Here is a 14,468-nt window from a genome sequence, read left to right as displayed (position 1 = left end):
TACAGGAAACATAAAGCTGATCTTACGATATGCAAAAAGGTATACAGTGCCATGTATGCATGTTTGGTTTGAGCATATGTCTAAAATCAAATTAAAAGTTAACTTTTACATCCAAGACAAAACTCCATTCAGAAAAACAAGCATTTTTGAAGGAAATACTCAAAAACATAGCGGTCTGCATAAGTAATGTGCATACAGTGGATTTATAATGAGAAGGCCGGTCCTTGATTTGTCTTTTTGCTTTTGGTTCCACTGAGGGGTTTTCTTTTTACCTTTTTTCGACCAAAATCCAAAACAGTATTTAAGCATTAAACTCCTAAACACATGAATACCTGCTTAAACAATATATTCAATATTGGCATACATGGTCATTGATTCAAACCTTTCCTTAATGTTTCTATGCAACATTGAAGGACATTGATTAGCTGCAAGAACAAACATCATTTAGAAAATTAAGCATTTTAGCATGAAATACCCAAACACAATACTGCCTGCCTAAATAATATTCTCAGATATTTGTAATGACATGCCGAGTTTGCTTTGATTTCTAACTACAGCAAAATCTCCATTCACAGAAATTATTTACCTGATAGACCATACATCATTCAAAAAAACTGTCTATTTAAATTATATTCAAAGACTGGGACTAAAGTGTGGTACAGTACTAAATCTGACACACCTTTTTAGGATAGTTTCAATGCAATGTTTCTGGGAGAATTTAACCCCATGACCAAACTTCATTAAAAAAATGAAGATTTGAGAATGACGTTTAAACAACATAAATACCTGCTTCTATTCACATACATTATGTTAATGTGATTAGATCTTCTTAAAATGGTTTGAAGCTAATTAAAGTTGGAGTTGATAGTGAGGGAAAATTAAACAAAATTCCTTCAATAAAATGTCAATCATTAAGCATCAAACATGGTACCAGGTACATGTCTGCTGATATGCATCTTCATCACTTGAGTCCTAAAAACCCTCCTTCTTATCTTTGTGACTAAAATGGCACTGCCCTATTTCTGCTCTGACACTCACTCAAACACACGCACACACAAGCACACGATTAAACACACACACACACACACGCGTGGTCTTGCTGGTATATCAACATTTAAACACTAATGCACATCGACGGGCCCAGAAGGGAGCTGTGATCTCCCAGAGTTAAAGGTGTGCGTGTGTGTGTGTGAATGTGTGTGCGCTCTCTTACCTCCTGACGTGCGTGGCTGCTCTGCCCGGCCTGCTCGCTCTCTGAGGTCCTCTTCAGCTACCTGACCTGTTTCCGCACGTCCTGATTGGCTCGGAGACACACGAAACCCCTCCCTGAGCAGAATCCGAGTCATTAGGAGAGAAGCAGAATGAGTTATCCGCCTGAAAGTGTGTTTTTGTTTCTATCTCAAGTTGTGTTTTCTCATCTGTTTATTTGACACCTCTTGAGGAGTGTGATTTAACCTCTCTCTCTCATGCGGCGTTGTCCACCTTCATTTAATCAAACTACAGGGATCCTGTAGAGTCTCCCCTGTGACACTAATCTTCTTCAAACCCTGGTTGTGAAATGACCAACTCAAGCTGCAGGTTGTTATGTAGTTCATACTATGCAAATTAGACCTGCACTGGTCTCACCTGTTGGCAGGGACAGCCCAGCCTATTACAGCTAAACACCTTCATCACTGAGTGTCTTCATTGTTTTGAAACCAGGGCTGAGTGCCAAGCTTCTCTATGCTTTTGACATTCTGCGGTGAGCTGCTTGGCAAATAACATATTTTTCTACAGATGCATTGTTGTGTCGGGAGATCTGGGAAAATGATAGTGATGCTTCTATTTGTAGTTTGAACATTATGGTCTTTTGAAAATGACACCAGAATAAAAGAGTTCAGGGGGTACTGGAAGAATTGGGGGAGAGAGAACTGAAGAAAAGCATCAGTCCAAAAAGACTTGTGGAGCTCCATATTTCAACAATCACCCCAAAAAAACAACAATTGATCACGCTAAACCCATACAGTGTATAAAACATGGACATAGTCTCAGTGACGTCATCCATTGGTTACTGGAGCTCCCTTTTGAAGCCCGTTGATGAAAATGCTGTCTTCAATGTTGTTGTTTTTTTCATCTTTGAATAAAAAAAAAAAAAAATTACATCTTAGTCTTTTGGTTTTTGAACAGCTTTATTTGGAGAATAAATATTTTAAGAAGTCAATAAAAACATACTGGCAAGTAAAATTATAAGCGCAGTCGGCTGAAAGACGAGTCTTCCTGCTGTTTTAATCAGAGATCAAATAATTGTTTTCACTGCACTATAGTTAGTTCTGCTTGTTGCCAGTCAGCTGTTAGTGTTTACTTGGCACAACACTGGAAGTTGGGCGGGTCACATGAACATGAGGGCGTCTGCTCAAGCTGCTCATGTTGTGTGAGAGAAGACGCAGATATTTCACTTCCATCACAAGCGTCTTTCTGACTGACTGAGATGAGTAAATGGAGTTATACTTGTAGCACACATAATAATAAATTAATCCAAAGATTGGTCTCTTGAATACAATACACTGATTAAGTAGTGTGAGACACTGAATGGTCACAACACTACTGGACTGGCAATAACACGTGAAGCTTCATCCACAAGCAGTTTTATGTTTCCTCGGTCCCGTTTATGGCTCAATGAGTCAGACTGGGAGCTGGTTTTGTTGTTGCAGCTGAATCAGCTCATCCACATTTATCAGTGTCCTTTTACTTTCCTGACCTTTCTGATGTATGAAACCCTATATCCAGACCCACGCTTTCATTTTTTAATAGTGCCGCTAAAAGCCAAAGCAGCTGGGCGAACCCTGATCGATTGTTTTGAGCTCCATTCAGACAAGGATCGAGTGCTGCCTTCAGGTTCTCTTTGTGAAAACTGTTAAAAGAATTCCCTTTCTATTTTTTTCTTCTGGTAAATGCAACCTTTCTTGAAATAGCAGTCACATTTAGTGTTGTTTAAGTTTAGACATCAACATTTGTGGTTGTAACTGATCTGGGAATAAAAACAAATGCATGCTTCCACATCTGCAGAGTTTGATAAATGTAATGTATTTACATTTATTCCAATTACAACTTTTTGACTCCCAGCATAGGGAGACTTTTTTTTCTACGGATGCAAGGATCTGGTTGAACGAGGTGCCAGTAGACTGAGCTCTACTACTGACTTTCTCCATGAATGCATGTTGTTGCACCTGTGTAGCATGTTCAATTTAACTGTTTTAATTTATAAATTGTGAATTTCACAAAATGACATAAAAAAGGGAACACAAAGGCAGAACATGATGTTAGTAATGGAGCTAGCTGGACTTATGAAGATGCTTATTTGATCTATTGATCTATTGAGAACTGGTCTGTTGGGAGGAATTTAGGCGAGTGGTGGAGTTCATTTTATATCCAGCAGATGGCAGCACCGCAACTTCTTGAATGCCAGCTGCCACTAAAACCCAAAGAAAAAGAAGAAGCAACCCGGAAGTTTATTTGCAGAATGCTGACGGTGTAGAGAGGAGCATCTTTTTTTACCAACAGGTCCATGTCTCCTTTGTTTTGGCACATTTGGATGCAGTGTTGAGAAAAGAGTGCCGGCTGGTCGTGGTAAAGAGGAGCGTGCGGATGGAGACCGTGCGGATGGATTTATTGTGTGTGAGGAGAGTCCTCTGACGCACCATGATCCCTGTGCCTCTGCTGGTGTGTGTGATGGCAGTGTGGTGTGCCGTCTACCTCGCCGACACACTGCTGAAGGTGAGAAGAATGTGTTCATGTGTGGTTGTACCTGAGAACAGCTGACACACAGGGAGAATAAAGAAAGAAAGGAAGAAAAATCACTACAACAGCTTCAACCTCACGACATGCATTGTTTTGAATTGGGGGCAGTTTCTCCCACTTACTTTCACCTGCAGGAACTATTTCCTGGAATTATCATGGATCTGGTTGTCATAGTAACCCACAGGCTACACATTTGTAAAGTGATTATTAGTAATAATAAATGCTGCAACATCTTTCCAGATAGTTTAGCTTGTGTTGTGTTAAGTGTCCTCTATGAAGACAGAGAGTTTATTCATGGCACATTTTTAGCATCTAAAGCTTTGTGATGAAGTAAAGAGAGACATTTTAGATAAGAGGATTGTTAAGGCTTCCTTTATTAAAATAACGACAGCAAGGCTCACACATGGAGAAAAAAGATATGCAAGGATGCCTCACAGATTTCATTTTTAACCCCATTTCAAAATCATCCCATCCTAAAAAAATTCATCATGATGATTCCGCAAGGGCCAAAACATCAGTGAAATTCAACTGTTGACTGTTTGACTCTGGTTAGATTTTGAATGCTAATCTTAACATCAGATTGAAGGGATCCTGAGAAAAAGGCACGTTTGTATTGATTCATGTGTACATCAACAACTTCAGTTTCAAATCTTCTCTTAAACTTGTGATTGGTTAAACTTGATCTTTTGTCTTTTTTCTTTGCTCAGTCATCATCGACGTATCGGATTAGCTACGAGTCATGGTTGGCGAGCCGGGGATTGATGTTGTCTCCTTTCCATTTGAGATGGCAGACCACCATGTTCAACCGGCTGTTTGCGTACTGCGCCCGCATCAACCCTCGAGCCCTCTACATTTGGTGAGGACGCCCTTTTCTTTTTTTTATTTGTCACTTACACTGAACCTGAACTGTCTCTGCATCACATCGTCACTTGTTAAATTAACCTCATCCTTTTGGAGTGATTTCTCTTTGGTCAGCTTAAACTACGAGATGCTTTCGTATCACACTTCTTATGACATCACTGCAGACACAATACTCCAAACAAATGAGATTATTATGAATGTGACAGTATCGGGGAATCCAGGGGTTCAAGAAGCAAGATTATGCTTTACATCAAAAATAATTAAATTGTTAAAAATCATTTTTAAAGGGGAAATTTTATGAGAAATCTACTCTTACAGTGTTTTTGAAGATCTATTTGCCCACTCAGGTCACTGAGTGTCTATTGTCCCACAGAATGTGAAATAAATCCATCCAGCCCTTTTGTGGCCTGCACAAGTCTTACAACGCGGAGAAAAATGCTCTGTTTCAAATTTGATCTCCTTGTGATGTCACAGTGGGATTCTGGGAAGAAAAAATACCCTCCTCTCCCCTGTACTCTCCACCCATGGACTCATCCACCCCAGGCTAGAGAGAAACTTTTTCTCAGGTCTGCAGTTTTAATTCTCAGTAGAAAAGGAGTGATGGCCACTGGGAAAACTCTTCGGGGGTGGGGCTCATTGCACTTAAAGAGACACACACACCAAAACGGAGCTTTCCATATTGTTAAATTATGATGCTCTCTCCTAGGTTCAGCGGTGGTCTGGTGTTCGGTATTGTTGCCATGGTGGGCTCCGTGGTGCTGCTGATAAAGACGCTGCAGCAGACGCTCGCTCAGATGACCACAAACAATCCTCGCATGGGAGGTCAGCAGGCGCTGCAGGTCGTGGTACGTACGCACCGAACTGGACTTTTAAAAGCTTTATTACTACACTGACAGCAGGCGTACTGGACTGTATTAACAACAGAGGAGGGTTTATCTGTAAGTTTCAGGGTCACTTTTTAACAGGACAATATGTTGGAGGCTGCTCTTGTGAAAATCAAAGACAGACATTTTGCTCCTCTGCTCAAGTATTCATTAAAATGAGTTTTTTTTTTACAGCATTGTGAGTGTCTCTCCAGTGTACAGGGGTGCAGATTAAGTGGAGTTTAGAGCTTTTAATGTCCTTGAAAGGTCACACTAAGCTTGTAACATTCAAATGAGGGGGCGTAAAATGCCCCCAATTATGTGAAGGACCCTTTTTTTTCCAGCACATTTCCTCCTGTTCTCACTTTTTATTCATTGAGGTGTCAAATAACTGTGCATTAATGTGAGCACTATCCCCAGTGGATCGCTGTATGTGATTCATGGGAAGCTATTAGACGGCCATTTATAAGCCAGTATTCAGCTGGGAGCTGCAGACAATGCAGTGCGGGAGGAAAGTGCAGACCACACAGAAACGCTCGGCTTCAGCAGAACATGGAACAGTTAATAAAAAGAGAGAAAAAGACGAAGAGTGGAAAGGAAGGAGTCAATAAATGTTATGTTGATGTGAATGCTCCACACTTTCATCCTCTATAAATAAGGTGATAAATAAAGGCAACAAGTTGTTTCCCCGTTCACAATAACTGTCAGAGTCCGTGTTGACTTTCTGTGTCAGTCACTGTCAGCTCTTCTTCTCTGCTCGTGTGTGTGACTTTAGATCCCTGGTGTCAATCTGCCCACCAGTCAGCTGGCCTACTTCTTCAGCGCCCTGCTGCTCAGCGGTGTCATACATGAGCTTGGCCACGCGGTGGCAGCACTGAGGTAAAAGACAAACGCACAAAAACACACGGAATGAATGTTCACGTTTTTAACTGAAGTTTACTGATGAATAAATGATGTACACATGCTTGGTCACACATGTGGTAACAGTAGAATATTTAATGATCTTGAGAATTTTAGCCACAATGCTGGACAGTAACTCTGTTGAGGCTGTTTAAAATGTTCAATACTTCAATATTTTTCCTGACCACATGTTTGTTTGTTTTTTAATGACACAATCACATTTTTTTATATACCAAAAAGTAAAAAAAAAAAACCTACAGATCTTTAGTCATATTTTAACCCAGAGCTACAAGAGAGAAATACATTTGTTAAAAGTTCAACATGTTGGCAAATGTGGATGTTCATAAAGTCTGTTTGGCTTCTCATGAATATGAAAAAGGTAAATTATGTCCTCTAGGAAAAAAGTTGAAGTGAGGCTGCACTGGGTCAAAACATCAAGAACAGACTGAAGTCAAATATTTGTCATTGATGTATTGATAAGCTTTGTGTCATAGTTTGAAGATCTGGTATTGTGGCAACTCTATAGATTTATCTTTGACTTTCTGTCAAGCAAAAGCAATCATTTGTCACAACAAATATTGTCATAAACTCATTACTAAAAATAATGTGCATCGCCATTTAAACAAGAGAAAGTGTAGTGTTGTCATGTTGGTTTGTCGCAGTTCTGAACATCTGTATGAGCAGATAATAGTGTTCATGAAGGATCGTATCACTCATAGTACACTGGTCCTGTAAATACTTTGAAGGCTTTTAATGTGCTCTAAACTGAATGTTTAAAAATCAACCCAACAGGGAGCAGGTGCGAGTCAACGGCTTCGGCATGTTTGTGTTTGTGGTGTATCCCGGTGCGTTTGTGGACCTGTTCACCACACACCTCAACCTTGTGTCCCCCACTCAGCAGCTCCGCATCTTCTGTGCCGGTAAGCCTTTTTATTATTTTACTGATGTTTCCATCACTCCGTATAGCATAGGGGATAATCCTGATTATTTTTCCTGCTGTAATCACAGGGATTTGAAACATTCGGTTAGAAACTTGTTTCTGTGTCACCAGTGAAGGTCACCGTAAGGTCGTTAATGTCTGCACGGCAGACAGCTGCTTCACATCCAATCATTTCACTCTGCAATTAAGAAAATTAGACCTTAATAGACTGATTGCTGGGGCTGGCAGTTATTCACGCTTGAATGTGATGATGAATGTTTCCTATGGTGGCCTGTAGGAGACATCAGTCAGGGCCAGTTAAAGTGATTATTTTCAGTGCAGGTTGGTCAAGAAGAATTTTGAAAAGCTGTGATCAGAAAATGATTTCATGGCATGAAGAATAGCTCTTTAAAAAAGATGGATATTTATCGGACTGTATGGTTAGAAGCTTTTCCCATTTTGTTTTTAAACGTATGAAGCCGGTCCTGTGAATGCACAGCGCTTACATTTTTATCATAATTATGTTTATTAGATGAATTCAGTTTTACAATCCATACAAAGTCTTCACTGTTGAATTCTTGGCCTTACATTTGTTTAGTGTCATTATTTAATTTAAAGTTACAATATGTAGATTCTGTCACCAGGAGGGTTTCTATCAACACAACGATAACAAAAGATGACGTCGAGGCTAACGGGGAATCCCAAGCTAACGCTAAGTTTTAGCCGACAGATGGCTTTAAAAGTATTTGTCCTAATTTATTCTCATCTTTTAAATAAGTTTTTTTTCAAATGCTAACGCTAACCCTTTCTCGCTAGTGCAGCAGGCAAAGACTTAACGTACTCACTTGTGCTGAATGCAGATGCTAATTAAGGCTAAAAACACACTAATTTGTTTTATTTCTTATAATAACATTATTATTGGATAAAATATTTGAGATTCTGTACATACACTGAACGTTTTAACAAACATTAAAGTACCAAAAACTATTCTTGAAAAAAAAAAGAGCTTTTTTTTTTTTAAAGCAGCACCAACTGTCCATGTTTGATGCTCGTTGTCAGCATGTTTGACTGAATTACAGTCGTCATCCTCTGCAAACAGAAAGAAATGGAAGTCAGGATGATTTGTTGTTCCGAGACTTCAAACTCCCCGCAAACACTCCTGTGTCGGTGTGTACAACAGTGGGACACAAATGACACACTGGGACTCTCTCGTTTTTTTGTTTGCAGCCTTCAGGGGGCGCTGCAGACTCTGAATCTCTAACCTCGATGGCATATTCCTCGAGGCTTTTCCACAGCTCACTCTGACAAGTAAATAACTGGGCTGGGCGGCTGCAGGCACCGAGCCATGACGTCCAATCAGACTGTGTGACGAGAGAGAGAGAGAGAGAGAGAGAGAGAGAGAGAGAGATGCTGTTCCCATCAGGGGAGTGGTGACATAACGGCATGCTGAGTTTATTTATCCGTCTGTCCACAGAGGAGACGGCTTTGTACGCAGGGGGTTCTTTCACATAACATGTTTTATTAATTAATCCTGTTGAGAGGTGATGCAACTTTTATAGTCTGCTAACGATAAGAAGTCGAGAAGAGGAATGTTTGCACCCTTGGGTCTATGTTTCACAACTTTGATGAAGTGTTTCCTCCTTTAAGAAATGAGCAATGTTTCTTTCTTTTCCCCAGAGAATCTTTCCTACTGTCTTACTCTTATTTTTTTTCCCTTACTTTGTTTTTCTTCACCCATTTCAGAAAAATAAGCTCATAAACTGTGCGGTTTGACCTGGAGAGGCTGGGACAAATTTCCTCTGATGTGTTCCTTGAGGTTAACTGAATGTTTCTTTTAGCGTAATTCAGATGGTATAGAAACGTATTTTTAGGGAGAGGTGGTTACTGTTTTTCCTCGACGTCCTACACGGTATGGAGACGAGCTGAACCACTGCTGTCACAACAGGGCTGGAGGACATCAGGACGGGTTTTTTTCGAGGCTGTATTTTATTCTTCTTTTCCCTTGAAACACAGCAGGAATATAAAATCGTTTTCATAATTGTACTGCTTTGCTTTGTTTTGAGTAGCACGTTAGATGCGACAGGTTTAACTAACATGTTTGTCCAATGTACCCATATGAGGTTTTCAAAATGTTTTTGAACTGCAGTACCTATTTTAACCACAAGGCGTCAGAGTTACATATTACTCCTTTAAGGTTTAAAAATGAACCCTAAAAACTCCAACTTCAAACGGACCATTGAAAAGTAAGCACATGTTTCTGTTTCCTCTCTCCAGGAGTGTGGCACAACTTTGTCCTGTGTGTGGCAGCGTTGGCCTTCCTCTTCCTGTTGCCTGTTTTCCTGTTTCCAGTTTACTACACCGGAGCCGGGGCGCTGGTCACCGAGGTCGTCCAGGTGAATGTTGCTTCTATCCAGTTATGATACGTCTGAAACACAGCTTGAGGAAGCTTTCATTTCCTGTTTGACTTTGAGTTAACAACATGGGAGAATCCTCGACGCACGCTGTCGTTTCTCGGCCCTTCAGGAAGTCTCCTTTTCCACTAAATCATGTTTTTAATGTCACAGTTATCGATGTTTTATCGAGGCAAAGTAAACATGAAATGACATTTTTAAAGAAGTTTAATGTTAACACCGATGGCTTGATAAATGCAGTTACATACAAATAAATAAGAGGTTTCAAACCCTGAAACTTCACTCTCTGGGATCCAGAATTAACCCTTTCATGTCTCGTCCCGCGGCCTCCTTTGGAGCAGGGCTCTGCGGCCGACGGTCCTCGGGGTCTGTCGGTCGGGGACATCGTGACGGGGCTCGAGGACTGTCCAGTTAAGGGAGTGGATGACTGGAGCAGCTGCCTGTCACGCCTCTCTTACACCCCGCAGACAGGATACTGCGTGCCTGTCATCGGCCTGCAGCCCAGCTGGGCCCACGGACGAGGTGAGAGAACAGAGATGGCACCAAAAGGCTATTAATGTCTATTAATACTGTTCTTGACAGTTTCTTATTTATTTATTTTATTTATTTATAATAAAAAGGGCGTGAGTGTGTCAGAGCAGCTCTTTTTATTGAATTGAATGTGTAAGTGTAATCAGAGAAGCAGCAGATCTGAGATTTTCTGCTTCGACGTCAACTCAAAAATCAAAGCAGGTCAAAGAGCCAGAGGTCGTCATGCTCTTGTTGCTTATCTGAAGTATCTGATTATTCTCATGGTCGAAACAAACTGAAGCTGTTTCATTAGGATACAATCAGCGGGTGAATGTTCAATGAGCAGCCACTCCGTGTTTTTATTTTATGTATCTATGCATTCATGGATGTCTTTCTTGTGACAATTTGTCAAATATTTTCATCTTAAAACTTCTGAAAAGGCAGATTTTTTTTTTTCCAACTTGAGCTTTAGATTTGTCTGATTTGTCCAGAGTGTCTTAAAAACAACTAAACAACAAGTCACAGCGTGCTTAAGTATTAGTCATTGCAGTTTGAATTTGTATCTTATCCAAAGGGAAGAATTAAAGCCAACATTTACTGACCCCCCCCTCCCCCCTCTACTGCATTACTGAGTGAGATTAGTTAGTTTGAGGCGGTGAATTAGTTAGTTTGAGGCGGTGATGACGTATCAGGACACAGCAGGATAATCTCAGTTATGTCCCAAGTGTGTGATACTCCGTTCTTTTCTTATCTTATCAACTCGTTCAAACCAAACAGTGAGAGAAAAAGAAAACCTTAGTGACATGGAGCTCTTTTCTTTGATTTGTCATGTTTTGTTTTCAGAGTTGTATTCACCGAGTCAAGCTTCTCTCTCCCCCCCCCCTTCTCTCTCCCTCTTCATTGTGACTCTTTTATCTCTTTCGCTGTCTCTTCTCCAGCTTTCAAGCGTCTGGATGGAACGATGGACTGCTGCAGCAACAACAGCCTGACAGATCTCTGTTTCTCTTACATGAACCCAGAGGGCAGGAACAGCAGGGACAGAGAGGTTACACACGCACACACACACACACACACACACACACACACACACACTCACACTCACACTCACACTCAGGCTGTGACTTTTAGTGACTGCGTCATCATGTGAGCAGGTTTCCATCCTTCTCAGACAGTCAAACATATTTTAATTCTTCCCTTTACTTCCTTCATTTAATTCACTTCCTTTTGATCTCGTGTTGTTCCTTTTTTGAATACATGAGCTTTAGTCACAAAAACAAGAATCATAAATACACAAGAAAAGCTATTTCAACAACATATTTAAGAGGGGAAAAAGAGCTCCACTATTAAATGTCCTTTTGATATTAGTGTATGTTTTATCAATGTGAGTGAGGGAGTGCTTCATTCTGAATAATAAAAGTATAAGAATAAGAACACTGTACAAAAAGATACGAAGGACAGTCAGGGAGTCACACAGAAACTTCTTTTTTCCTTCTTTAATAACACTTCTTACCCCCCCTTTGTAACCTTGTGATTGCAGTACGCCTGCATGCCGGTGCGTAAGATGGTGACGGGGACCCGCGTTTGTCGTACGAATGAAGACTGCGCCGCCCACTCCCACGCTGCTGCAAGCATTTGCGTCACGCCCTCTCTGGAGAACCAGACTCGCTTCATCCGAGTCACGCACCCGCCCAACACACACATGCTGTTTGTGGGCTATCCGCCGCACCTCCAGTACTCTGGTACGTAAAGTGATCCTTTTCAATATGTCCAATGTGTGTTCGAAGTGAAGCTCGGTACGTTGAATGAGAACATGCGTTTACATTTGATTTAAAACTTATCATTTCAGCGCACAAGTCACAACTAGACACTTTTCCCCACACTTGAAGGAGGCATCTGTAATATTCATGTAATTATTGTTTATTCGGAGCTGCCTCTCCAGTCCTAAGTGACTGACATTAACCGTGCAGGAAGAGGCCCGCTCTGCCGTCTGCTGCGGTTTCAGTGTGTTACGAACGTTGCCGATTGGCTCAGAGCTCGACGACCACACACAGTCTGTTGGAAAACCTTTAACACATCCTGTGTTTTGTCTTTTCTCAGTGAGTCTTACCAATTTCATCCCCCGCTTCGGTTTCCTCCACCTCGACCTGCCCGTCTTCTTGGAGACCTTCTGCAAGTATCCTTTCACGTTTTAAAGCCCTGCAGAACATGATCAGGTGACGGATGTACGAGGGGCGGGCTTTAGAAATGTGAACGCCGCTCCTCCATCAAAGTCACTTAACCCAAATCTAGACAAATGACGTTTTTTATTTAAAGGATAGACATGTAATGTATGACCTTTGGTGATAGAGCACCGTCTGACTCGCAATCAAGAACGTTTAGCTCCATTTCTTCCAAAATAGCCACAAATGATGACAGCTGTGACCGGCCTGCAGCCATATTGGAATATATCTGTGATGTCAGAATAGCATTCTCGTTTTTGGTAGGCAGCCAATCCTTTTCTTCATTTCAGAACTACGAGAATTAAAACTGCAGACACAGTGTTGTCTGTTTTTGGTTTTTGTGACCACAGTTGTTTTGTGTGGAGGTTATATTACAAGAAAAGTATCGTACATTTTGAAAAAAAAAAAAGAACATTTTAAAGATTTTCAAAACTGCAGAGTTCTTATTCTAAAGAGAAAAAAAGCCCTCATTTTATTTGTCTGTTAAGAGTGAAATGTTTTTTGTTTTTTTTAAAATCAATATTTGGCAGTGTTGATACAGTTCTTGTATGACACGAGTCAGAAAGTGCTATACCATGGTTCGTCTCGGTTCGGCACGCATTTTGTGGCGTTTCCATCGACTAAAGCCGAGAAGTGGGCTGATCCATACCGAAACGCGCCTTTAAAGTTTGTCCGATCCTAAAATTGTACCAAAATATGTTTTTGGCTTTACGGTCCGTAAATTTGCTTTAGTTGTCGCGTCCAACTTTAATGTGTTTGTTGCCCTTAACCCTCCTGTCCCTCAGATATCTCGTGTCCCTCTCCGGCGCACTAGCCGTAGTAAACTCGGTGCCGTGTTTCGCTCTCGATGGTCAGTGGATGCTGAACGCCCTGCTGGAGGCCACGCTGGTCACAATAGTAACAGACCGTCAGAAGCGCGAGCTGATTGGTTTCTTCCTGCTGCTGGCGGGCAGCGCCCTGCTGGCGGCCAACGTGGCTCTGGGCCTGTGGATGGTCACAGCGCGGTAGCCGCAGCAGAGAGCCGCCCTGGGAGGACACAAAAACGAAATGATTAGGACGCCGCAAGGTCGGAGAGTTGTTCTCTCAGGATGTGTTTGACCATTAGACTTTGAACACGCAGGGAACAGACTGCATTACCCAGCATGGCTCAGTTTATGGAGACTGTTAGGCAGACTGTGGCTCTGCCTCCAAGGCTTTATTGGAACACCAGGGAAAACAACAACAACAACCTTCTTCCACCTTGACGCAGCCATATGCTCAAAAGCACAGACACAAATGAAACAATGCACTCCAATCCTACGTGACTGTTTACAAAGACTACACTTTCTTTCCCAATAAAATTGTCTGTACTGTGTCGGTGTTTGAAAGAAAACCGTTTCTGGAGCGGCGCTGTTTTGTGGCGGCTTTGGCTTCTGTGTGTTTGCAAAGAGGACAAAAAGAATCTGAAGATATCTGAAAGTTAAAGAAGGCTTCGTTTCGATCGATGAAGGCTGATCAATACCTTCACCCTCAACTCCGTATCACTGTCGATGAAAACTGCTTCCTATTATTCAAGTTTAAAAAAAAAAAAAAAAAGCCTCAATGTTACCAAATACATATTACATAATGAAATAAATGGACTCTTATCTTACCCTTCTACAACTTTATTCTGTCAAGTCAAGTGTCTTTCTCAACCGCGGGGCTTGTTTCTCCTTGGCTTCTCACTTTCTGCTCTGTCAAACGATTGAATAAACAACACTTTTTTTTTTTTTAAGAGCTTCTTGTCCAAGTGTTCATAAAATGATCTGCTCCGTTTACTCACTGGTACTGTTTTTTTTATCTATTGCACCGTTTGTCGACATCACAAGTTGTGTAAATGGAAAACTTGGCAGAAAGCTGTCTTGGTGCGGTTTTTGCAGATCATGAGGGTCTGAATAATCGAGAAGCAGGGCGGGATTTTACTGGCATTATTTCACCAACTGACAAGGTGAATGAAGAGTAAAAAGCTCCAGCACCACTTTTAGTATGA

The 14,468-nt window shown here is 41.2% G+C and overlaps 1 protein-coding gene across 2 annotated transcripts; it reads left to right on the top strand.

The window, feature by feature from the left end:
• Window positions 1-3,457: 3,457 nt before the first annotated feature.
• Window positions 3,458-14,215, top strand: mbtps2 (membrane-bound transcription factor peptidase, site 2). 2 transcript variants are annotated; one of them, XM_079361841.1, is made up of 12 exons: window positions 3,458-3,753; window positions 4,485-4,633; window positions 5,113-5,204; window positions 5,345-5,483; window positions 6,277-6,380; window positions 7,194-7,321; window positions 9,595-9,713; window positions 10,073-10,253; window positions 11,180-11,286; window positions 11,779-11,980; window positions 12,339-12,414; window positions 13,246-14,215. In XM_079361841.1, exons 2-12 carry the CDS (start codon window positions 4,517-4,519, stop codon window positions 13,466-13,468), a joined length of 1,488 nt encoding a protein of 495 aa, XP_079217967.1. In that variant the 5' UTR covers window positions 3,458-3,753; window positions 4,485-4,516; the 3' UTR covers window positions 13,469-14,215. The 2 variants fall into 2 exon arrangements, with proteins under 2 accessions (XP_079217967.1, XP_079217966.1); XM_079361840.1 differs by lacking the exon at window positions 5,113-5,204.
• Window positions 14,216-14,468: the final 253 nt, after the last annotated feature.

Source organism: Symphodus melops (assembly GCF_947650265.1).
Source record: "Symphodus melops genome assembly, chromosome: 14".
Taxonomy (NCBI): domain Eukaryota; kingdom Metazoa; phylum Chordata; class Actinopteri; order Labriformes; family Labridae; genus Symphodus; species Symphodus melops.
The sequence above is the reverse complement of the archived record's forward strand: the minus strand, read 5'-3'. Positions and strand labels throughout refer to the sequence as shown.

What these genes read in the sequence shown, in the direction of transcription:
- mbtps2 (XM_079361840.1), top strand. Translation starts at nt 3,679, where the DNA reads ATGATCCCTGTGCCTCTGCTGGTGTGTGTGATGGCAGTGTGGTGTGCC. An exon ending in CAGCTGGGCCCACGGACGAG is followed by an intron (nt 10,254 to 11,179) that starts GTGAGAGAACAG and finishes TCTCTTCTCCAG; the next exon opens with CTTTCAAGCGTCTGGATGGA. An exon ending in TTCTTGGAGACCTTCTGCAA is followed by an intron (nt 12,415 to 13,245) that starts GTATCCTTTCAC and finishes CCTGTCCCTCAG; the next exon opens with ATATCTCGTGTCCCTCTCCG.